This window comes from Perissodus microlepis, chromosome 15 (genome assembly GCF_051167445.1).
Source record: "Perissodus microlepis isolate ML-2025 ecotype Zambia chromosome 15, ASM5116744v1, whole genome shotgun sequence".
Taxonomy (NCBI): Eukaryota; Metazoa; Chordata; class Actinopteri; order Cichliformes; family Cichlidae; genus Perissodus; species Perissodus microlepis.
This window is the reverse complement of record NC_140475.1, coordinates 9,436,248-9,459,123: the sequence shown is the minus strand read 5'-3', so window position 1 is coordinate 9,459,123 and position 22,876 is coordinate 9,436,248. Positions and strand designations below refer to the sequence as shown.

Genomic DNA, 22,876 nt, shown 5'->3' with positions numbered 1-22,876 from the left:
AAACAATCCAAACCTCACTGATGAAATCAACCTAGTGTTAAGCAAAACCCAAAAATCAACCAAAACTTCGCCAGAAGGGTTTTCTCCCTCCTGGGACAATATTGTGCAGGAATACAGGGACCGTAACTCCTTTTTGCCCTGACAAAAAACGTGTTGGATTTACTTGATTCAATAATGGACACTGGTTGCACACAAATGTTTTGCTCCGACAGAAACTTAAACAACTGAGTTAAATCAACACAACCTTTTCATATTCAGTAAACCTGTGCATTTTGTGTTCATAAAACACGATTGAAACATGTTCAGATGGAGTAAGTTGAGCTCCTGGAATATTTTGATCCTTCAATTCTGTCAGTTTATTTCAACACTATTCAATAACTTTTATTCAAATTCTACTTGGTCACTTAAATACTACATGTAGTCTTCATATTGCATGCGGTTCAACAAAGTCTAGATCCTGGTTACCATAAAAATTGAATGGGTCTACAACAACTACCATCCTCCTATCTTTCTCCTGGTTGCACCAGGGCTGGGAAATAACCCTGAAGTGATAGGTTGCCAGGCAGGGTACACCCCGGACAGCTGACCAGTCTATCAGATAGAAACAAACAGCCATTCACACTCACATTCATGGATAGTTTAGAATCATCAATTAACCTAGCTCTAATAGCTGCATGACTTTTCACTGTGGCAGGAAACCAGAACACCCAGAGAGAAACCACTGCAAACTAGCCAGACTGTGGACCTGCACCCAAGACCTTCTTAATGTGGAGCAACAGCACCAGCCAGCATGCCAACAATGTAGGAAATACAGGAAAGCTATGATTTCCTGTATTTGATGCAGAATTATTTTGTTCTTGCCTTTGACAGGTTAATTCACAATAAATAGCAATAGCATGCATGGGGTGTGTGTGTCGCTGTCTGCCTCTTATAACTCCAGTGATTTTCCTGCAGTTTGAAATCTTATGCGGTGTTGTGAATTCCGTGAGTTCAGCAGCTAACCACTCTTATTAGATCGTATCGTGTCATCTCAATGAGAACAAATTGAGTTGTTGGATTTCGTACAGATCTTTAAAGCCTGAGGCAATTGTGTTAAATACACGCGAGATGCTTACGTAAATCCAAGGGCTGGCCCCTTTTTTTCTCTATTTTTTTTCAGTGTGTTCCTCCTTCAATTAAATCTCAATCAAAAATGTGGCGCTCCGAAATAAAACTCACACCATTAATTAATCATTTTCACTCTGTACCACTGCTCCTTATCAGGCTGTGTGGAGCACAGTAAACAATTCAGTCGAGGCCTTGAACCATAGACAGACATCACGCACAGACATTGTTTTCATAACCAAACTGCCTTAGACCCTGTCCCCTAAACCTACACAAACGCCCTCTGGGTGACATGAAATGCATTTAACCAATAAACAATCAATGGCTTCTTGTTGTTGTAACAGATTCTGTATTTGGATGTTTGTGTGCAGCATTTTGCGTGTCAGCATAAACATTTGTTAGTAAAGCATTCTTCATTGCAGCAGCGTGTGTGTGTGTGTATCACTCTTCATTGCACAAGCGTGTGCATGTGTGTGTGTGTGTGTGTGTGTGTGTGTGGATCACTTCTCAGTGAATTGAATCAGCATTTCGATTTGTGTGTGTGTGTGTGTGTGTGTGTGTGTGTTTGTGTTCATCACTTTCCTGTTCTGGTGTTCTGGGTAAACCACGGCCTGAGGCGTGCCCTGGGGTCCTGCCCTCCTCCATTTCAGTCTGTTTGCATCCATTGGTGCTGCTGCTCAAAGTTCTGTCCATACTGGTTCTGGCCTCAATTGAGGCAGTCCTTTTCTTCAGTGTCTTGCATCTTCTCCTTGTCCAGCTCCTCCTTAACTTGACCCTTTTGCTTCTGTAGCTCCTTCAGGGCTTGCTCCTGCTGTAGGAGCTTCTTGTCAGGTTTGGCGACCTCCTGCTCCAGCAAGCTCCGGCCTGGTTTCAAGTCCTGTGTCTGGGACTCCAAGCCTGACTGATGGGTTCGATTATCAGCCAGCTCCTCCTGAGCCATGCTCAGTTTCTGCTCTGATGCCTTGAGCGCTTACTAAGGGCAGAAACCTCAGAGTCTTTTCCGTACATGTCAGATTGAAGTTTATTGATGTTTTCCTTGCTTTGCTCCACGGCCTTCTGCAGCTCTGCTGTCCGGCTCTTCTCAGAGGTCAGCTCCTGGCCGAGCCCCGACACCTTTGCCTTCAGCTCATTTTCTTCTTGTGCTTTTGTCCATTCTGAGGTGCCTCCTGACCTCAGTTACTCCTCCTGTCTCTGGCACGCCCTTTTTGCTGCCCGATCATCCGTGTTGGTCAGTCACTGTCCTGCACAGTTTTAATGCAGAGTTGTTAAGGTCAGCATTCTTTTGCTCGGCCTCACTTTTCCTCTGGGCTTAATGGGCGTCTCGTCAGAGCTCTGTTAGCTGAAGCTGTCTGGAAATCTCCCCCGTGTAGTGAAACAGGCCTTGGATTTAACGCTCTCCGTCTCCGCTGCATGAGATCGTTTTCCTGCAGCACTGTTGACATTTGCAGGTTGTTGTTGTGGGTCCAGCTGCTGTAGCATTTGGTCAGGGTCACATCAAAGATGGTAGAGGAGTGAGCAAAGATGGTAGAGGGGAGAGCAGGAGTCCAGGTCAGCCTCGGCAAAGCAGCCTGTAATCAAGCATAAAGAGAAAAAACAAAAACAAAACAAAAACAGACGAACAGGAAAATGATGTTGTGTTGGCTGTGTTACTCAGAGAGGGGAGAAACAACGGGGCCAGGCCCTGTGTCAGCCTTCTCTCCCCCTTTTTTGTTTTTTTTTCTCACTATATAATCAACTCATAACCCACCAAGCTGACAGGACAACACAGGTACATGTTAAAATTCTTAAAATCATGTTTAAAAGCCCAAAAAGGAATTTCTTTCATTCAGTAATCACTTGTATTAATCAATCAGCAGAAAACATGTCACAATTTGAATCTTTTAACCACTAAATTTGTCGTGTCGTCACTGGTTGGTCAGACCAGTGTCTCTTTTTTTTTTTTTTTTTTGAAGTTAAGTTGTTGTCCTGCAACCCAGAGAGTTTATTTGTTAGTAGTGGATAAACTTTATCATTCAGCAACAGGTGTATGTTAAGTTTCGCTGCTTTAACCTTGCTGAAAAATCTTCACGTGTTCATGAATGTAAGCTGTTTCTTCATTGCGTGTGTGTGCGTCTGTAGGTGGGTTAATTTAACTTTTTTCTCAAACGAGGCATTTCTCTAACCCGTGCCTTTCTCATACATTTCTCTGGTTGTGTGTGTGTTTTTATTTTGTTTCCCAAATTTTGATTCCCCACCTTAAATAACAGCATTCCATGTCTTCAGCCAGGAGTTAGAGCTTGCTTGTGAGATTCAGGGACACATGGTGCCAATAACAATTCAGTCAAAAACTTGCCTGCAAATTTCCAGTGGTGGTAACCGATAACTGGAGGAGAAGATGTCCTTTAAGCTTCTTTTCCGGGTGGGGACAAAGTGAGGTCAAGCTGTAAACTTTTGAGCCAAAGCTTGGCCTGTCTGTCGTCCCAATTCGGTTTATGCTTTTGCCGCTGTACTCAGGTTTCCAGGTTGGGAGAAATCCACCTGTATTAACACACTAAAACATTTACTTAGTATTTCTTTTCTGAAAACATTCATTTGCTTCATCTGCCTAGATTTTACTCTCTCTCGGTGCATAATTCACACAGTCTGGCCGTTGCCTTCTATGGGCATGCAGAGTTCCTGTCACACACACACAGCTGAAATTCGTGCTTGATCACACCCTATATTATGATAAAACCAACAGTAAATCAAATGTAACCGCTTATATTATTGAGCTGAACCAAGGGACACTTTAAAAATCTTATAAATCCTGCTTCCTACCACAAAACTGAAACAAATCACAGCTGTATTTATCACTCAGTCTTACTCTGCCGACTGAAGTGTCGGTCTAAATCATGCACGATTTGTCTTTTCTATATCAAAACTCAGCCAAACATCAAACATTCACCCTAGTCATTCAAAACCTTATTTGTAATATTATAATCAGCAAAATCAGCGTCTTATTTACAGGTCTTTAACAGTATTTGCAAATCATAATTATAAAACTCAAAAAACACGCTAAACCGGAAGCAAAAGTCCTCTGTGCGCTTTACAGCAGCCACCTCATTTGCATGTTCACACACCGTCTAAAAATAGCTCGCAGCGCTGCAGCGCGCTGTCGTCACACACAGTCTCACACACAGCTCTATTATTTTATATTACAAAGACATCTTATATTTACAATCACTCTCAGGCCTGACAGATTTAGCGCCTACACAATTTTGACAAATTTAAGTTAACGGTCCAACCGAAAAAGTCCAACTTTTTTGTGATCAATTAACCAGTATCAGCCTCTAACTGTATCTGGCCTCATCTCTAAAGTCCCTAACTCAATTTAACAGTGTCCAACACCCAAGGTCCAACCTTTGCTGCCCAAAAAAGCGCAGACACCGTTCCAAACGGTGAGTGGTCCAACCACTAGTTATTCTGGAGTGCCCCAAGCTCCACAGTGACCAACTGACTATCCCTCAAAGAGGACAAGGCCTAGGCGTCCCCGACCTTGGCAAGCGTTACCTCTGAGCACTGCGCTTCTCAGCGGTCCAACCGCCGTTCTATAATAATTTATAATACTTTGAAACAACAGTCAACACCCCAGAACAAGTGTATGACTGACGCAGGTCCAACCTGTCTGACCAATGGGGACTCTAACCCACAAAATGACCAATTCCCTATCAAACTAAATTCACTCAGCAGTCCAACTGCTTTAACTTTTCTCAGCAGTCCAACTGCTTTAACTTCAATCAGCAGTCCAACTGCTTTAACTTCAATCAGCAGTCCAACTGCTCTAAATGCACTTTCAACGTTTCATTATCATTACTTCAGCTTCAGTTCTCATGAGATTTTTCATCAAAATCAAAACAGGCATTTACCAGTACTTTCAGTGAGTAGACTTCAATTTTGTCATGTCCAATTTGGCACACTTTGGAAATAATTCAACAGGTAGTGCCTTACCTTTGTATAAGCCGGCTTATGCCCACTCACGTCAGACCACTGGCTTGTGCCTGTCCGTTCGACAACTTCGGACCGTCCAAACCTCCAAAATTCCACCCCAATACCACAGGACGAGCCCCCAAACTGTTACGGATTCAAATATTGGGGATGGATACAAGAGGAAAAACCACAATAACAACACTGGTCCGGCCGGGTTGAGTCAAACGATGATTTTAATGATCACACGCGTGGGAGATGGACACCGTACGCAGACAGCATCAGATCTCAAAATGGTGGAGCATTGATCAAACTCTTATAGCCTCTAGTGGCCCCCACCTAATCATAAAAGCCTAAACATTCACATTCTTTCTCTCACACAGTGCCTAAGCTACGACCTTGGCTCCCTGTTTATCTGCTCCTGCTGAGATGGGGCAGAAAACTCCAGTATGTTCTGTTCTCTTCTAATCAGACAAATAAGGCGATGACTTTCTGCAAACAGTATTTCTCATAACTCAGCAGTATAATGCATCATAAAACAATATCATTCATTCACAATAAACCAGCAGTCTAATGTAATGCAACTCAGCTTAACAAATGCAATAGTTATCACCTTCTTCTAATTCAGGAGAATAATGCAAACTAAAACTACATAATAATTCACCATCTTTAATTAAGGGTCTAACATGGCATAAAATAATATTATAATCTGACATTTTATACACCTCTCACTGAAAACACAATTATAGCACAGTTTTGGTGTCCCAGAGAAGACGCTCTAATGTTTCACATCCCAATCAGCGGATAAAATCTCAGGTCCCTCTGAGATTTGAACTCAGATCGCTGGATTCAGAGTCCAGAGTGCTAACCATTACACCATGGAACCCCTGTGAGAGTGCGCGAACTGCCTGATCATGGCAACCTGCTAAAAAGTATTCAGCCAATGGCTTCTTTTAAGGATACTGTCAATTGTGGAGAGGCTGATGCCATTTATGGCTCGAAAATGATGATCATGCTCAGTCAGTGAGTGAGCAGTGTTTGTGACTCATACGCACAAGTATAAGCTCTTTAGTAGCACATAGGAATTCACAATCATTTCTAAAGGCAGAGGTCAAGGTTAGCTGCTTGATTTTATACAGTTTTGACTGAAAACACAACTGTAGCACTATTTCTGTGAACCAGAGAAGACATGAAGTGTGGTTTCACCTCTAAAAACCAGGTCCCACTGAGATTTGAACTCATCTCACTGGATTCAAAGACCATGGAACCACTGCTCAAAAAGAAGGTGTGACTGCCAGATTGCGGCACTATGTCAACACCATAGAAGACTGATATATATACATATATATATATATATATTGTTTTATATACTGTTGATTATAAGATGAAAAATCAATTTAAAAAAATAGAGAAATTATCCCAGTAAAATGCAACACAGTCCCTTCCCTGGCAATCTTTCACCATACACTCAAAGAAATGATATAAAGAAAACATTTACTTTACCCTGAAATCCTGACTCATGCCTGTACTGAAGTTGTGGACAGTTCACTTCTAAAACAAAAAAACCCCTTTTTACATGACAGTCAAAGCTGTGATCATAAGATGCAAATATTAAACCCAAAGGTTACCTGAATGAATTTCCTAGTTTGAGTTTGTCTCCACCTGCTGGGCATCAGAAGTGTTTAGGATGGAGGATGTATTTGCAGCTGTCCTGCAGGTGGAGGTGGTGTAGGACAAGCAGAGCAGCAGGTTTGTGAGCGTGTTTAACGTCAATTAAAAAGACAAAGAAGGACTGATGAGGCTGCTGTGTGAGGTAGAGACAGGTATAAGGATGTGTATAAAGATTGGGTCTCACTGTATTGCTCAGGCTGCGCTACAGCATCTATTCACAGGCGCGATCCCACTACTGAGCAACACAGGGGCTTTGACCTGCTCCGTCTCCGACCTGGGCCGGTGCACCCCTCTTTAGACAACCTGGTGGTCCCAGGTTCCCCCAGGATCACCATATCGATGCCGAACTTAGTGCGGACACCCGATCGACATAGCCTGCTGCAGCTCAGAGCTCCTGAGCTCAAACGATCCTCCAACCTCAGCCTCCCGGTAGCTTGGATTACAGGCACGCGCCACCGCACCCAGCGAGAAGCAGCTACGTTCACAGGGCTTTTAACTATATCTGAGGTGACATCATGACACTAACCTGCTGCCCATCATTAGCAAAGTTGTAATGATGGGCAGCAAAGATGATGAATGAATGGTGCACAATTGTTATATGCAAGTTTTTAGAAAGCTCGTGGTTAACCCAAGAGTATTTTGTCACAATATCAAGAAGAGTAAAGCTTCAATGTCAGAAGTGGGATTCGAACCCACGCCTCCAGAGGAGACTGCGACCTGAACGCAGCGCCTTAGACCGCTCGGCCATCCTGACATATTACAGCGCACCACTAGTTGAATAGTCCCGTGCAGTTGCTGATTTCCATTCGACATACTTGTATGTTAAGTGCATGTAATGAACAAAAACAAATAAAAATAATCACAAAGAAAATATATTGATTTAAAAGTTTGTGTTAAATGTTGTAAGTCACATCGAAATAGAAAGATCAGGTGTGGGTGGACAGGAATGATTAGATGTCAACAACTTGATTGGATGGCCAAAGTGTGAAATGTGACGTCCTGTGAGGGAAGCGTGAAAAAGCGTGACATAAATATTATGCTTCACAAAACACATAGCTGCTGTTCAGCCATGGAAATCCATATCACGATGCTCATGTTTGTTTGTTTTTTGATGTTAAAGACAGAGGTTGTTTAGTGCTGTACAGTTGTTGAGTCGGCAGCGTGTTTGTGACATGTACTCTGTAACTTTGTGTGGTGTGCAACTGAATTTCAGACAGCTCTTTAGTACTACTCTTTAGTGATTGATAAGTATTTTGTAAAGGCAGACGTCATGGTTAGCTGCATGATTTTATACGGCGTTCACTGAAAACACAATTCATATAGAAATTCAAAGTGCCGGAGAAGACACCTCCCAAAAATCAGGTCCCACCGAGATTTGAACTCGGATCGCTGGATTCAGAGTCCAGAGTGCTAACCATTACACCATGGAACCTCTGTTGCAGCATTCATACTGTCAGGTCGTCGCAACCTGCTTAAAAGTATCCAATCATACTTTTTGCCAGGTTGTAATGCCATCTATTACTGAATGAAATTGTATATTGTATTTTTTAAAAGTTACAATTTTTTTTTAAATCCCAGCGCTGTATGTATCATATCAATGGTATTTTAAACTACTGACAGTGTGTATTTCACAATGCAAGACAGTCGTCCAGCAATCGTCCAGTTGTTTTTTATGACTAGGGTAACCTTTAAGAGCTATTTGAACTAATAAAGAATAAAACTTAGACTTTTATATTTACTGTTTCACAAACGTAATGTCCACTATTTAGACTTTAATTAATGGAAGTTTTATTAAAGCGATTTAGCAGGAGCAAAGCAAAATCAATTAAAATCACAAAACAATAATCATTTAAACTACACTTATGGTGAGAAGAGAATGGAGAAAGGATGAGCACTACTGGACCCCAAAATGCACTTAATCCCGTGTTCTGTGCTGATGATAATCACCCAACAGGAAAGCAGCTGGGCATTCAGTGGAAGTCAATTCACAGGTTGGGCTGTGATTCCTCATCTCGTGTCTCTGCTTGAACTTTCTAACTATTTCGATGTGACTTACAACATTTAACACAAACTTTTAAATCAATATATTTTCTTTGTAATTATTTTTATTTGTTTTTGTTTATCTTAAACATACATGCACTCAACATACAAGTGAGCAGCTGGTCGGATTATTCAAATATTTGCGACTTTAGTATGTCAGGATGGCCGAGCGGTCTAAGGCGCTGCGTTCAGGTCGCAGTCTCCCCTGGAGGCGTGGGTTCGAATCCCACTTCTGACAGCGAAATTTTTCTGTCAGACCTTCTGGTTGCTGTTTGTAGTCTTCCCCCCCAAAAAAGAAAAAAACAAATCACTTTACTACTGAAATCATGAACATCTGTTTTAATTCCAAAGATATCTTAGTTGTGTGCTTGTAATCCCTCTACCCTTTTGTAATCATCAACACTGTGAAGTCCTGAATAATTTGAAAAAATGTCACCAAAGGGAGAGAATTACCATTGTTCCACTCTCACCTCTCTTTGGAGACGTTCACACTGAGACTATTGTGATGAAACCTGACTTTCTCCAAGTCTTATTCTTCTTATCACCATCGGAAATACTCACAAACCTGCTGCTCTGCTTGTCCTACACCACCTACACCTGGACAACAGTTGCAACTACAGTCTGCTGTTCATCAGGATCATGTGACTCTGTTTCCACATGTAGTTTGAATCCATTGTTCCATTAAAGGGAAGTCAGTGTTATTCATTACGATATGATGAGCGTTTATCTGTACTGGTGTTACACAATAACCTCAGCTGTTCTTAACAGCTCTCTCTTTATTGTAAGGGACTTCAGGTACAAAAAATGAAACCACATCAAAAGAGACACAAACTACACTGCAAAATCATTCATTTCTATTTATTTGTTAAATACACCGATTAAAGTTCATGGTCCTCTGGGTGGTAAAGTTCACTCATCAGTCTGTAGATGTATGACGGTGCGTGTCCTCCGATGTTGGAGATGAACAGTGTGATGAGCTCGGGCGGGACATAGTCAAACACAGGACAGTGCACATTCACCTTTGAGAGAATCTCACCTGAAATATAAACAGAAAAATGTGAGTTATTTAAAAAAAAAACCTGACAAAGAGGATATGTCCAAATCTAAAAAGGATTTTCCAAAGGTGGGCACGTGGTTGAGGTCAGTTTTGTTGCAAATGTTACCTTCAGTGAACGGGAGCACCTCATGTGGGGAGACAAACTTATGGAAGGTATCCTCTTCATTTGGAAACTGAAATATGACATATCATGTTCACAGAAGTATGAGTTTAATCATTTATGGGGGTTGAAAGGAGATAACTCGGACTTTGGAGTAATCTCTTACCTGAGGTGAGAGCTTGAACATGGGAGCACAAACAATCAGAGGTGTGGAGTGATGCTTAGCTGCAAGGGCCAGTGTGTGTGTCCCGTTGATGGCCCTCAGGCCTCCATTTGCTAGAACTGTCTGTGTTCCAATGATGACCTGCAAAAAGATCATGACACAAGTTCACCTGCATGCTCTAACATGACTGCACTAACGTCTCCTTAAAATGTTAAGTACCTTATTAACTCGAGACATGACTGCAAATATGGCAGCATCTGTGATCACAGTTGTTTCGATGCCAGCCTTTGAGAGGTTTGTAGCCATTTCGTGCCCCTGTTGAGAGGTGAAAAAATAAGATTAGGAACTGTGTTTTCTATCTAAAGTTAGACATTTAGTTTTTCCTTTATGACTGATGTAGATGAGCTACCTGGCAGAAAGGAGCACACTCTGCCACAATGACGTGAAACTTGCGTTTGCGTGCAGCATCTTTGAGGAAAGCCTCCACGGTGCGCGAGCGGCCGATCGTCATGATGACCTCATTAGAGTGGATGTGCTCCAGGGCCTGCATGGCGATGTTGTCGGTCGTTCCCTCTGAAAATTAGAATGATGGGCACCAAGAATTGGAGTGATTTAAAATACAAACTGACACTATCTTGGTAATAACGCAACTTACCCAGTTCAGTGAGTAGCTCATTGATGGCCTCGATGACGTTGGATTTGAGGAGAACAAAAGGTTGCCTGAAGTTCTCCTCGCTGAGTCCCCCAGAGGTCAGCAACTTGTGGAGGGATTCCTGGTCTGCTTCTTCACTGCTGCCCCGAGATCTGAAAGAAAAACACAGCTAAGCACAAATCTCACCAAAAACACAAAGTATTTCAGCCGTCTGTAGCTTAAGTATTTCTAAGCAACATACTCTCATCCTTTAATATATGGTACGATTGTACTTGCTTTTCATGGCTGCCTATTGATTCAACTTCAACTGTTAGGTCAAATGGTTTTATGGGACAGAAGAAAAAACTTGAAACTGCAGCTCATTAGTTTGTTTTCAATTTGAGGGCAGCAACACATCTCAAATAGGTTGGGACAGCGACATGTTTGTAAATAGTTTGTAAATTACGGCAATATTTTTTCATTGTTTTGATGGTCACTGTAGTGGCTACATTAATTTCTTAAAGTTCTCTCTTTCTCTTATATTTTATATAACCACACTACAGACGGACAAGCGCCTGTTTTTATGCGTTGTCGTTAGCAACAACGACGGTAAAACCATCGCGTGTCCGCTTGTTTATGTTCCACATAAACCTTTCACAATAAAGCTCAAGATCCTGTTGAGACTTTTCAAAATAAACTGAATCACGTGAAAGAGCAGATTATTTACGGATGAGAAGTAAAAAAGAGCCGCCAGGTGCTAAAAAATAAACCTTAGACTCAAACGTTAGAACAGGCTGTTTCCCGTGGCACGCTGTGTAATATATACTCACAAAGAAAACGGCGGCCGTTACAACTTATGTCTAAAAATGTATAGTTTCATACATCGGTTAAAACACTCGACTCCAGCTACATGACGCGCAGCTGGAAACACTTCCCGCAAGTCGAGCTGCCCGAGATTCACAGAATTTACAGAAAATGTTACATTTTTTGTGATTTCTATCGTTATTGGGACGACAGAATTCTTATATCGGGATATGAGATTTTGGTCATATCGCACAGCCCTACCTCTACTACAGAGCCATGCTGCTGTACAAGATGCAGTTTACCAATATCTGAATGGGAACATATGTTACTCTAAAACCGGTAAATAGTTTTCAGCACTGATGATGCATAGAAGAGTTTTCCACTTTGACTCACTTCATTTGGTTTCTTCTTTACATGGTATAGCTTTAACATACACTTGTGGATGAACACAGGTGAACACAAACAATAATTTCTTTAAGTGCTCTTGATCCCATGCAGTGAATTTCCATGACAGAATCATGTCTGTTTTAAATGCAGTGCCATATGAGGGCCTGAATATCACAGGCATCCAGTCCTGTTTTTCAGTCTGGTCCCTTGCGCACAGAGACTTCTCGGGTTTCTCAAAATCTTTTCATGATGCGATATTCAAAGTGTTCACATTTTTACGTTGAGGAACATTATTCTGAAATTCATCAACAATTTATGGAGGGCTTTTGCAGACTGGTGAACCTCTGCTGATCTTTACTTTACTTTGCCTCTTTAAGATGCTCTTTTATACCCAGTCATGTTAATGCCCTGTTCCCAGTTCACCTAATTGGTTTTAAAATGTTCCTCCAGCTGTTTACTTTTAGTACTGCTTACTTTTCCAGCCTTTTGTTCTCCTCATCCGAACTTTTTTGGGACACGTTGCTATCAAATTAAAAAGGACCAAATGTTTTTTTTTGAAAATGGTACGTTTTCACCTGGCATATTCCTCTCTGATGATCTTCAGCACCCGTCTGATCATGTTACCCACTGTGGTCTCTGAGGGCTGAGCTGCTGTCATCCTCCTCCCCTCTTTGCGGATTATTTCCATCAGATCACCTGAAATCGAGAAGATGTTTGTAAAAGACCAAAATCTTGGGATAGAATATTTTTTGTGTATGATTTTACATCAGCAACCATTTTTTCTACATGTTCAACATTTTACATATGTATATTCTGTATTGTTTAGATGTAAGGAAAGCTAAAGAAAGCTTATTTGTCATGTACTACAGCGTTATACCAGATTTAAAAACAAAGCCTGTCTGACTACAATGGCAGCTGTCGCTGCAGTTAACTTCACTGTGTCGACAACAAACAGCATTCAGCACCTGCACTGCCCCACCGAGCCTGGGCTGTAATTTTGCGGAGCAGGGCTGTCGTTTCTCGGGCTGTCTCCGCAGAGCCCCGGAGAGGTCCTGCCCCGGTCCCCCCGCGCTTCAGGTCGGACAGGAACGCCTCGACCCTCTCGGTTAGGTCTGTTTCTTTGTATGGGCCCGGCATAGCTGTTTTAAAAAGCTGTCACTGTAACACTTGAGTCACTCAATAGTTCCACCATGTCAGTGTTTTGACGAGGAAGCACTTCAGGAGTACATCCGGGTGGCTGTGGGCTCGCCGTCATCTGATTGGTCTGCCGCTTCACGTGCGTTACAGTAGAGTGGGTCGAAATTACAACAATTTCCCATTTCTACAGTAAAATGACAGTCTGAAAGTGAAATGTAAAACAACGATATATATAATTTTATTTTTATTATTATTATTTATATATCGTAAAACACAAGTAAAAAATATCGGGTTATTATCTCAAAACCCGGATTTAATAACTTGAACATATATGCTATTTGATCAATTTTTAGTTATTTTCTCTGAAGATTGAGTACATAAGCTGAAATTTTGAGACAATAACTCCAACTTTGGGCTTATAGACGAAAAGTTTTTAATTTTAGTTTTCCTAGTGGCAGAAATTAGATTCCATAATAAAAGTCTTGCTTGCTATTTATGAAAATATGCTCTGTATACATTGGAGATATAACAAGCTTCAGCTAAAGCATACACCTTTCTGGTCAATGCTTTGTGCTATTTCCATTTAATTTAATTCTTTGTTGACAAATAATCCTTTTTATGGTCATTTTGGGCCGTAGATGCTGGATGAAAACCAAGAGAGGCTGAAAGAAGTGGATTTTTAAGAGAAATGGAAAACAGCGCAAGAAAGATTAATTATAGTAATATTAATAGTTACTATCATAGCAATAAAAAATAGTAGATATTTATCGTCTATGTATCAACATTTTAATTGAGAAATTAGTGAACGGGCTGGCTGCTCGTTTGGTTTCAAATTTTATAGAAAACATATATATATATTTACACAAAGTTGACAGTTTATTAGATCTAGTCCACTCCTGGTTAATTTATACATACTGTAAAAAATGCAACAAAATAATTTTAAAAAATTATATACAACTAAATAAAATATAAATAAGACACAAAGACACAAACACATCACAAGAGGCTTTTCTTCTTCCTGCCATTGTCAGACTGTCATTGAAAGTGATCACACTGCACTGTTGAAAACATATATTTCCTAAAGAAGTGTTTCCCAACCTTTTGGAGCCATGGCACATATTTAACATTAGAAAAATCACGCGGCACACCACCAAACAAAAATGTCACAAAAGGCATATTGATCATTGCCCCCCGCGCACCAGGCGTAGCGGAACTGGCTCGGTTTGTCCCCAGTATACCTTTTTTGCTTTTTCTGATCGCTACTCATGCTACGGCCTTCGTCTGGGTCGCAATTTTCTCCAGAACCCAGGTCAGATTGATTACTTTTTCTTTTCAAACATTTATCTATTGCTATTACGCGCTGCGTCGTCTCACTGACAATGTGATTTCCTCTACGTCATCTTCTATTTTACTGGCAGTTGGCAACCCATTAAATTAGAGCAGATAGTTGTACTGCCCTCTAGTGGAAGAGAATGGAATTGTTCTGCCAGTTACTCACGCCGATCACTTAGTGCACTAATCAGGTGGAACCAGATAATCTTCCACTGTACTCCTGATCATTTCTCGGTCACAGTGGTTGGAAAACACAGTCCTAAAGAGTAGAATTTTACATGTGTCTCAGTATGATGCCTGAAGCCAAAATAAATCATCTCCCTTTAAAAAAAAAACAACTTTTTGTATCCTTGTCAGCTGTTTAATAGGGGGTTATATTCTCAAGCAGCCCTTGGTTACTTGAGTCTGAGGCTGAGTGGAAGTTTGGCCTTGATATTAAGCCATTGAAATACGGCTGACTTTTCTTGGATTTCTACTAACTATAAGTAATATATAGTTTCTGAGAATATGGCGGCTCACTAGAATGGGACTGTTGCTTTATGCAGGGGGATTATAACAGAGCAATAATAGAGCGCAGTCCCATGATATTCCATCACCTTGAAATTAATGTTGAGGTTATTGTCTGTCACAATCATATGATTTTGTATTGAGCCTGGTGGATTGTGATTATGGTGCAGGTATCCTGTGGCACTGATCTGGGAGTCTGAATAATTGATGGAAACTATAAGTGGAATCTCTAACTAAAGTACACCCTGGCGTCTCTGTATTATCCTCCAGTAACAGTCGTGACTGTCAGCCTTCCTCTTTCAGACACAAGTATTTTATTTGAATGCATATAAGACATTTTAAAGTATTGCCTCACAAAACACAAAGATAACAACGCAGTTGCTCACTTTTTATCTTTTGATGGCATTTGCCTCTTCTCACTGCAGAGGTTCAATCTATTGGAAATTGTTTGGATTGAAGCATCTTCCACATGAGGTTAATGGCTCCATCATCTCTTCAGATACGCTGTGTTGCATGCATCCTAGCTGTGTTTAGATGGTTATCATCTTCTGGACAGTTTGATCACTAATTGGTCATTAGTGATCATTATTCACGTGCTTTAAGGCATGCAAAAAGAAAATTTATTGGTCATTACTGTGATCAACAGAAAGAGTTGTTCTAAAAAGTAAGATTAATAGGTTAGTGAGGCAGGTTCTCTAGCCAACCTAGATAACTGCTGTTATGGTGATGGGATGTTTGGATTTCTGGTTTAAAATCATTAGTGTGACAGGAAATTTGAATGTCATCAGGCTGTGACACAGAGGACACCTGTTTTTCTGCTTGGTTTTAATTTGTTAGCAACACTGTTTTTCCACTAGATTTTAGTCTATTTCTAGATTGTTTATTACTAAAATTATTTAATTGATTTTTTTCACTTTGATCTGGCAAAAAATACATTTAAAAGGTGACTTCCACATCTAAACATTAGGCTAGTGGAAAGCACCAAGTCACTTTAACATGATGGCTTCATGTTAGAAACTGTAGCACTCAGCAGATTCAATAACAGTCATAAACAAACATAAACACACTTCAGTAGCACACCCTTTTGCCTTCAGAACTGCTTTAATTCTTTGTGGCAAAGATTCAACAAGGTGCTGCCAAAGAAACATCCCCAACTTCATTACATCATCACTACCATCCTGAACCAGTGATACAAGGCATACGGAATCCAAGTTTTCAAGTTCCTTACTCCAAATCTTCTTTTGTCCAATTCTGGTGAGCCTGCATGAACTTTAGCCTCAGTTTCCTGTTGTTAGCAGACAGGAAATACACCTGGTGTGGTCTTCTCCTGCTGCAGCCCATCTTCCCAAGCTTCTGTATGTTGTCCATTCATAGACGCTGTTCTGCATACCTTGGGTGTGATGAGTGTTTTTTGAGCTATTATTTGCTTTCAATCAACCAACAGTAACAGAAGAATGACAGTCTAACTGAAGTGACAGTTGCCATTGTAGTCAAACAGGCTTTGTTTTTAAAACCGCTATAAAGCATTAGTACATGTGAAATAAGAGCAGAAATTGCTCTTTAGCCTTCTTTACAGCTAAACAATACAGAACATGCATATGTAACATGTTGGAAACGTGGAAAGGCAAAAATAAATAAATGGAGGTTTCCGATGTATTTAAAACAGTAAAAACACAATAAAAACGTGACTAAAAATGATTAAAACAATCTGGTCATTCTCTGACCTCTTGCATCAATGAGGGAGTTTCACCCAACTTGCGAGAACTGCTGCTCACTGGATATTTTCCTTTTTTTTTTAACCCATACTCTGGAAACCCCGGAGATGGTTGTGTGGAGAAAATTCAAGTGGACAAGCAGTTTCTGATATACTCAGACGAGCCTATCTGGCACCAGCAAACAGGCCACATTCAAAGCCACGCAAATCACCTTTCTTCGCCATTCTGATGCTCAGCTTGACCTTGAGCAGGTTGTCTTGACCATGTCTACATGTCTAAATGCACTGAGCTGCTGCCATGTGATTGATTAGATGCATGCACTACTTGGCAGTTGAGCAGGGGTACATAACAAATCAGCCAATGAGAGCACATGCACTCTACATGCGTCTCCTACTTTTCAAAAATGCCTAAATAGGCCATTCAAAGGACAAAACAAAAATAATGTAAATCCATCCAATAGTTTATTGAATAAAAGCCCAACACAAATTTACAAAATTTAATCAGTCAACATAAAAATCAGTGACTGCGCACAATGTTCACTGTTAAAAATGTACCCCATGACAGATGCTTTAATTTATCCCCATCAAAAACAATCTGCAACCACCCCGAGCCAAAACAATTCTGCTGGAAAGAAGCATGTTGGATGGATCTGCACATACTGTAGTTGGGAACTGATATTTGTGAAATTTCAGAAGAATAATTAGCTCTACCAGTGTCAAGAAGAAGGGCCTGTGACTGAAAATGCTTGGACAGCTTTACATTTCAACACCTCTGTCCATTGCACTCTGACAGGAGAAGCTTTCACAAATATATATAGATATATATATAAACTGTATAATAGAAATCAGGAGGGTGTTTTTACTCATAACCATATACATAGGATGTTACAAATTCCTTCCTAGGAACAAGGTTTTTGGTTCCTTGCTTCATTTGATAGGTGATGTTAATGTTCCGAAATAAAACTCTATGCAAGAGCCCATAGAAATGACCTAATTTACAACTAAGAATATTACTGACAACTCACAACCCCCAAAAAGAAAAAAGAAAATTACCAGTTGAAAGAACTAAGTGGTAATTACAATATGAAAAAAAAACAAAACAACAAACAGTTAAATTTAGCTACCAGACATGTATGCAAATTAAGTGACAAAACACAGAAGTTCAGTGGTTGCCAGTTGTCTCATCAAAGTAACAACAAACTGTGTTTTCAAAGAGCCTTCACTCAATAAAAGGGCACCAAGGATCTAGTTTACTTGGCATGGCAAAGAATGAGTGTATAAACAGGAGGGCAAAAGACATTCGCTCATGGCACATCCATTCAAACTGAGCTCAAAATCAAACATTGCTGTTCAAGAACGCTCGAAGGAACAAGTTCTTATTCAGTGAGCTGCAACATTCGAAACAGTGCAGACAGAAATGTCAACCACAGAGACGGACATCTCCCATGTCTTACAGTGCATTTCTCCCTACAGCGCTTTTCATGTTTCCAACCACTAAATAAGCAGGTGATATTTTTTTTTATTTTTAGTTTTATTTTTCCCCAGAAGAAAACCTTGGTACTCTCTCTCTCAGCCTTGAAAACTAGATTTTGAGCCCCCACTTGCTGTTGTTTGCTGAAGCTAGTCCAAGGAGGGTGGATGTTTGGATGTGTTGGCTGACCGTCAGGCAGCGTCCCGCGAGGTAAGGAGCTGGGAGCGGGTCGCTCTACTCGATCAGCTTCTTAGCCTTGAAGAAACGCCTCAAGTAGAAGACCTGCCATGTGGCCAGCCCAATCAGACAGCACATGGAGAATATGCTGAAGTACAGCACGCGTGTGTTGGTGGATTCTGTAGACAGATGACCGAAAAAAGGGTAGCCATGTTATAGGACAGTGATGCAATACTCCTTGTTCATCACTGAAGTAACCACTACAAGCAGACAACTTTACTCTGACGTCTTTAGCTACTTCCTAAGAAAATAATAACAAAGGAACATTTGCAGCAGATGGCTGCTCCAGCCCGACAATGCTTCTGCTAGAGGTTTCTTTATGCTAAATCTGAGTTTTCCCTTCCCACAGTCACCAAGTCCAAGTTTATAAGGAGTTGTGTGACTTTTGGGATTGTTGGATTTTTAACTTAAAATACACTCCTTGAGGTGACAGCTGCAATTTGCCACTATATAAATAAAACTAAACTGAATTCAGTGAGAGAGCTACTGAATAGCTATGTATGTGCTGGGTTGTATTACCATTGGTGTCCCGCATCTCCTCTTCTCTTTTTTTCATATAAGCAAAGTCGTTCACGATGGACTCCGAGAGGTCTTCCAGGCGCCTGAGCTCAACCTCAAGAGGCTTCAATTTCTCCACCTTGGCAATCTGGAGGGACAAAAGAAAATGATCAGAGGGAAATGGCAGAGAAGGTTGTACAACAGCTTGAGAAGAAGGGTTATTAAATAATTTGTCCAGCAGGTGTCAGTCTAGTGTCGTGTGTATGCCAAAGCATTCCTGTTTACACAGGTTCATGAGAATCTGCCATTCGAACTCTGGTGTGAACAATTGCACCTGAGAAAAGCCTGGGTGTGGTTGGCCTTGTTCCGCAACCACAACCAACCACAGCGTTTTATGATATCAATGCACGACGTGTACCAACTCAACTAGTGTGAACTCACTCACCAAATTTTTTTTTTTGCTGTGTGTTGCGTCAGAAAGTTTCTTGGTTATGTGGTAGCTCCTGGTTTGTTTTTTTTGTGCATGACTTGATGTAAGCCACTAGAACAAATTCTCGTCAGTGCAAGAAAGGCCTGGAAAACTGCCCGAAACAGGTTTGAATGTTTCTACTTAATTTCTCTATGCATCCTTTAGTCGTGTGAAACAAAAATAAATAAAGTAAAATATATATATTTATTTATTTTTCAGGCCCACTCAGCCATTAGGACCTTGGATGTAAAAAACCCGTGAGCTGCCAAATGATCAAAAACACAGCACACTACAGCCGGCTCTACTAAGCACACATTCTCAAATATTTTGCAACAGTGAGGAATTCTTCCAGTGTCTTTAACTACACCCCCCACTGAACAGCTTGCAAATTTGTTCAATAAGTAACATGTCCATCTATGTAGGTGAATACATGGTGGTTGGAGCTGAAACTGCAGCTACCCACAAACAGGAATGCCCACTTGGAAGTCTCGGCGAACATCCACCAACACGCAAAGAACGGCATGTAATGTTTGTGCGCTGCATGTGGGTGGGGAGGGAGGACTGATCATCAGCTCACAGCTCTTTATCACACCTAAATTTTTAAAGTGTTGCCTAAGGCAGTCACAGTTAGTGGTAATAAATTCTCAGAAGGGCCCCCAAGTACTGTGACGATACACACGTCCCTATACAAGAAAAATTGAATGATGTGAAGCCAGGGAACCTCCCGCACACATTACCAAAGCACCCTGACGTCAACACTGTCCTTCAACAAAAGACAACTACAGCAGTACTTCCAGGGAAAAAGACAAGTTTTAAAAAAGGAGGTACTGAGGTCACAACTGCCAGATTATGCTTCTGTAACATTTGATTAACATGAGACTAAACCTATATGTAACAGTGAAGCTATTGTAGGCTGCTTCAAGAAAACCTACTGACCTGATCTCCAAGACACCATGTGCATCATCTATATGAAAACAAACAAACATTTCAGACTGATTCTGACCTCTTCGTAGTTTTTGGCCTCAACACCGTGCTTCATGTCCAGATTGACCAGCTGGTCAGGCACTCTTCCAGTTCCTGATTAAAAGAGCAAAAAACTTTAATCATCATATTCAATTTCACTGAAACATTTAAAATGAGCATCATTTATATAATTTATCCTTTCTAGCACTTTTTTTTTTTTACCAAGCTTCACAAAGTGCTGTAAAAGAATACAGTGTTACAGTGGGCTATATGATAACCCGACGGGCGGGGCTGAGATAGATTTTGGTCGCCCGACCGGAGATATCGCTAGCTCCGGGATGTCGGGCTAGCGATATTGCGAGCCCTGCCATATAGTAAAGAATCAATAAATGTAGTCTTTCAGTTGTACATTATGTCATGTTGAACATTTAGCACTAGTTGTTGTCACCAGCCACCTTATAGGCCAACAGTGGCTAGAATATCACTTGCATTCATTTATTTTATTAATCATTTTCATTAATTACACTTTTCAGTTTCATGACCATCTATCGATATAACCCAAAATCACTGCAAAAATCTACTAAAACTAATAAGCAATATCGGATGAAGACAGTGGGTTAAATGGTTAATCAGAAGATTTGACAGTGACTAAGGCATAAAACCAAGTGTGTGTGAACAGCAGCAGCTGTCCATAACACACATGGGGGGTTGGCATGCTTACCCATGGGTGATTTGCTCTCGAAGCAAACCTCAAACATGTCATAGTCCTCTGTGGTGAATGCAAACTTTCCTTTTGAAGCATCTTCCTTGGAGTAAAGAGTGTGGCCAGAGGAGTCTGTGATCTGCAAAGATACACAAAAGCAATAAACAACAGTCAAGAGCCAAAGAAACAGCAGAATATTAACTGAAATATTTATTTAAATCAATACTGAATTACTTTGCTCTTTAATGTGGGAATTTTAAATCATTCACCAGTATTATCACTAATAATGGTATTTTTATGACACCAACATGAGGATTTCAGACACTTCAACTGTGTCGTTTTCTAGATAGTTATAGGCTGAGATTGTGATGATGGTTGCTTGTCATCCTTACATGTGTCTGAAAATGCAAGGCTGCAACACCCCACGCAAGCCATTAAACTGCCAGCTGTTAGAACATGAGGGGAGTAAAAAAACAAAATAACTTCGTGAGGACGCAGTGCAATCTGTAACAGTATAAATATCGGTCATTTTCTTTGATGTGAGGAAAATCTTTTGACATCTTCATTTAAATAATACACAAACCATCACTGACGTGTTGGAAGCTAATGTGCTAATGTGGCTAGGCTGTGCTTGCCAGCTGAATGGACCCTAAGACTGACGTGTAACAACAGCAGAGCCCAGACGACGTCACCGGCAGGGTCGTTTCTCCAATGTTTTAATATAAATACGTGCACTGTGTGTTACAGCGAGTGCTCACTAGTGTCAGGGTATCTTAACTAATTTTTTTAAAAAGTAAATTACCCCTCAAATTAACCTGAACGGGAGTGTTAGCGAGCACTGACTGTAGCCACCTGGCTAATTAGCTTCTAAAACCAGGAAGCCGAGGTTTTATGGGCCTGGGCTAGCTACAATACTAACAACAGTAGACATTTTCGCAGCAGAAATTACTCGATTTAACATATATAGCCACGAGAGTCACTTGTAAGCGATGCATCGGGTCATTAAAAACCAGATTGAAGCCATTTCGGCCCCGACAACAAACTTGGTAATGGTGAGGGTAGCTAGCCAGCAGGTCTGCGCTCACCTTCAGATTAGTTTTCGTGTTCGCCTGCTCGCTTATGTCATACTCCCCCGTGACTAGCACGTCTTTGTGGATCTCCTCCCGTAAACACTTTCTGGTGTTGACCGGTAAAAAGAAGGAAATTGATAATACCGATTCAATAAGAACCGGTAAGAGCAGTAGCGCAGCGACTCGAGCCATGGCTACCATCAACCGACCAACCAGACCGTGCCAGCCAACCAGCTTAACACCGACTTCCAACTCACACTACCGGCCTCCCTTAGCACTCCAGCGCCGCCGCTGGCCTGGACGTGGAACTCCAACTGCAGATCCTGTGTCCGTGAAGTTCGGGTGAGGTCAAAGTGTTTTATTTTTTGTTCATTTTAGTTTATCTTAGTCCCTTTACAGTTATTTTATTATATTATATCCAGGCTTGCCAACTGGTTAAGAGCAATATTCATGGAATTAAGAATAAAGCATATAAAAATATAAACACTTTGTCCAGGCAATTGTCTTTTCTGTGTACTTCCTCTTTTCGTCCTGCCTCGCAGGCTCGCAGCACATGTTTAAAACTTTTTGTCCAGCATATCTACTATATCTAAAACTAAAACTAAAGATATTTGTATAGAACCTGGTATTTGCCAATCACAAACCCTGTTTTTGTTTTTGTTTTTTCATAATTTGGGGTTATTATCTGAACATACTGAACTTTATAACTTGACATTTTAAGTTTTATGTTAATTTTCTTGATGTTTTGAGTTAGTGAGTTGAAATTTTGATTTATGGGTGGCAAGAAATGTTTTTCTAAGAAATATTTTTGTTTTGTTTTGATTGGAGTGGCGGAGTAAGCTTTAAATTACATTTTTAAAGTAGCTGAAACAGTTT

At 40.7% G+C, this 22,876-nt stretch overlaps 2 protein-coding genes and 5 non-coding genes across 7 annotated transcripts; 1 reads left to right on the top strand and 6 right to left on the bottom strand.

Annotated features, from left to right (window-relative positions):
* Positions 1-5,860: 5,860 nt before the first annotated feature.
* Positions 5,861-5,932, bottom strand: trnaq-cug (transfer RNA glutamine (anticodon CUG)). The gene has a single exon. It is a non-coding gene; the product is annotated as a tRNA-Gln (tRNA).
* Positions 5,933-6,884: 952 nt separating this feature from the next.
* Positions 6,885-7,183, bottom strand: LOC146371651 (signal recognition particle RNA). The gene has a single exon (XR_014802854.1).
* A 205-nt stretch (positions 7,184-7,388) lies between these two features.
* Positions 7,389-7,471, bottom strand: trnal-cag (transfer RNA leucine (anticodon CAG)). Its single transcript has one exon. It is a non-coding gene; the product is annotated as a tRNA-Leu (tRNA).
* A 606-nt stretch (positions 7,472-8,077) lies between these two features.
* On the bottom strand, positions 8,078-8,149 carry trnaq-cug (transfer RNA glutamine (anticodon CUG)). Its single transcript has one exon. It is a non-coding gene; the product is annotated as a tRNA-Gln (tRNA).
* Positions 8,150-8,912: 763 nt separating this feature from the next.
* trnal-cag (transfer RNA leucine (anticodon CAG)) lies at positions 8,913-8,995 on the top strand. The gene has a single exon. It is a non-coding gene; the product is annotated as a tRNA-Leu (tRNA).
* Positions 8,996-9,600: 605 nt separating this feature from the next.
* Positions 9,601-13,135, bottom strand: eif2b2 (eukaryotic translation initiation factor 2B, subunit 2 beta). The gene is made up of 8 exons (XM_084954044.1): positions 12,865-13,135; positions 12,475-12,595; positions 10,733-10,881; positions 10,487-10,650; positions 10,297-10,392; positions 10,081-10,218; positions 9,921-9,987; positions 9,601-9,793 (listed from the first exon to the last, which is right to left on the bottom strand). The coding sequence occupies exons 1-8, from the start codon at positions 13,034-13,036 to the stop codon at positions 9,636-9,638; spliced, it is 1,065 nt and encodes a 354-aa protein (XP_084810170.1). The 5' UTR covers positions 13,037-13,135; the 3' UTR covers positions 9,601-9,635.
* A 3,894-nt stretch (positions 13,136-17,029) lies between these two features.
* tmed10 (transmembrane p24 trafficking protein 10) lies at positions 17,030-22,253 on the bottom strand. The gene is made up of 5 exons (XM_084953652.1): positions 22,016-22,253; positions 20,949-21,069; positions 20,268-20,341; positions 18,817-18,943; positions 17,030-18,416 (listed from the first exon to the last, which is right to left on the bottom strand). Exons 1-5 carry the CDS (start codon positions 22,199-22,201, stop codon positions 18,295-18,297), a joined length of 630 nt encoding a protein of 209 aa, XP_084809778.1. The 5' UTR covers positions 22,202-22,253; the 3' UTR covers positions 17,030-18,294.
* Between the last annotated feature and the right edge of the window lie 623 nt (positions 22,254-22,876).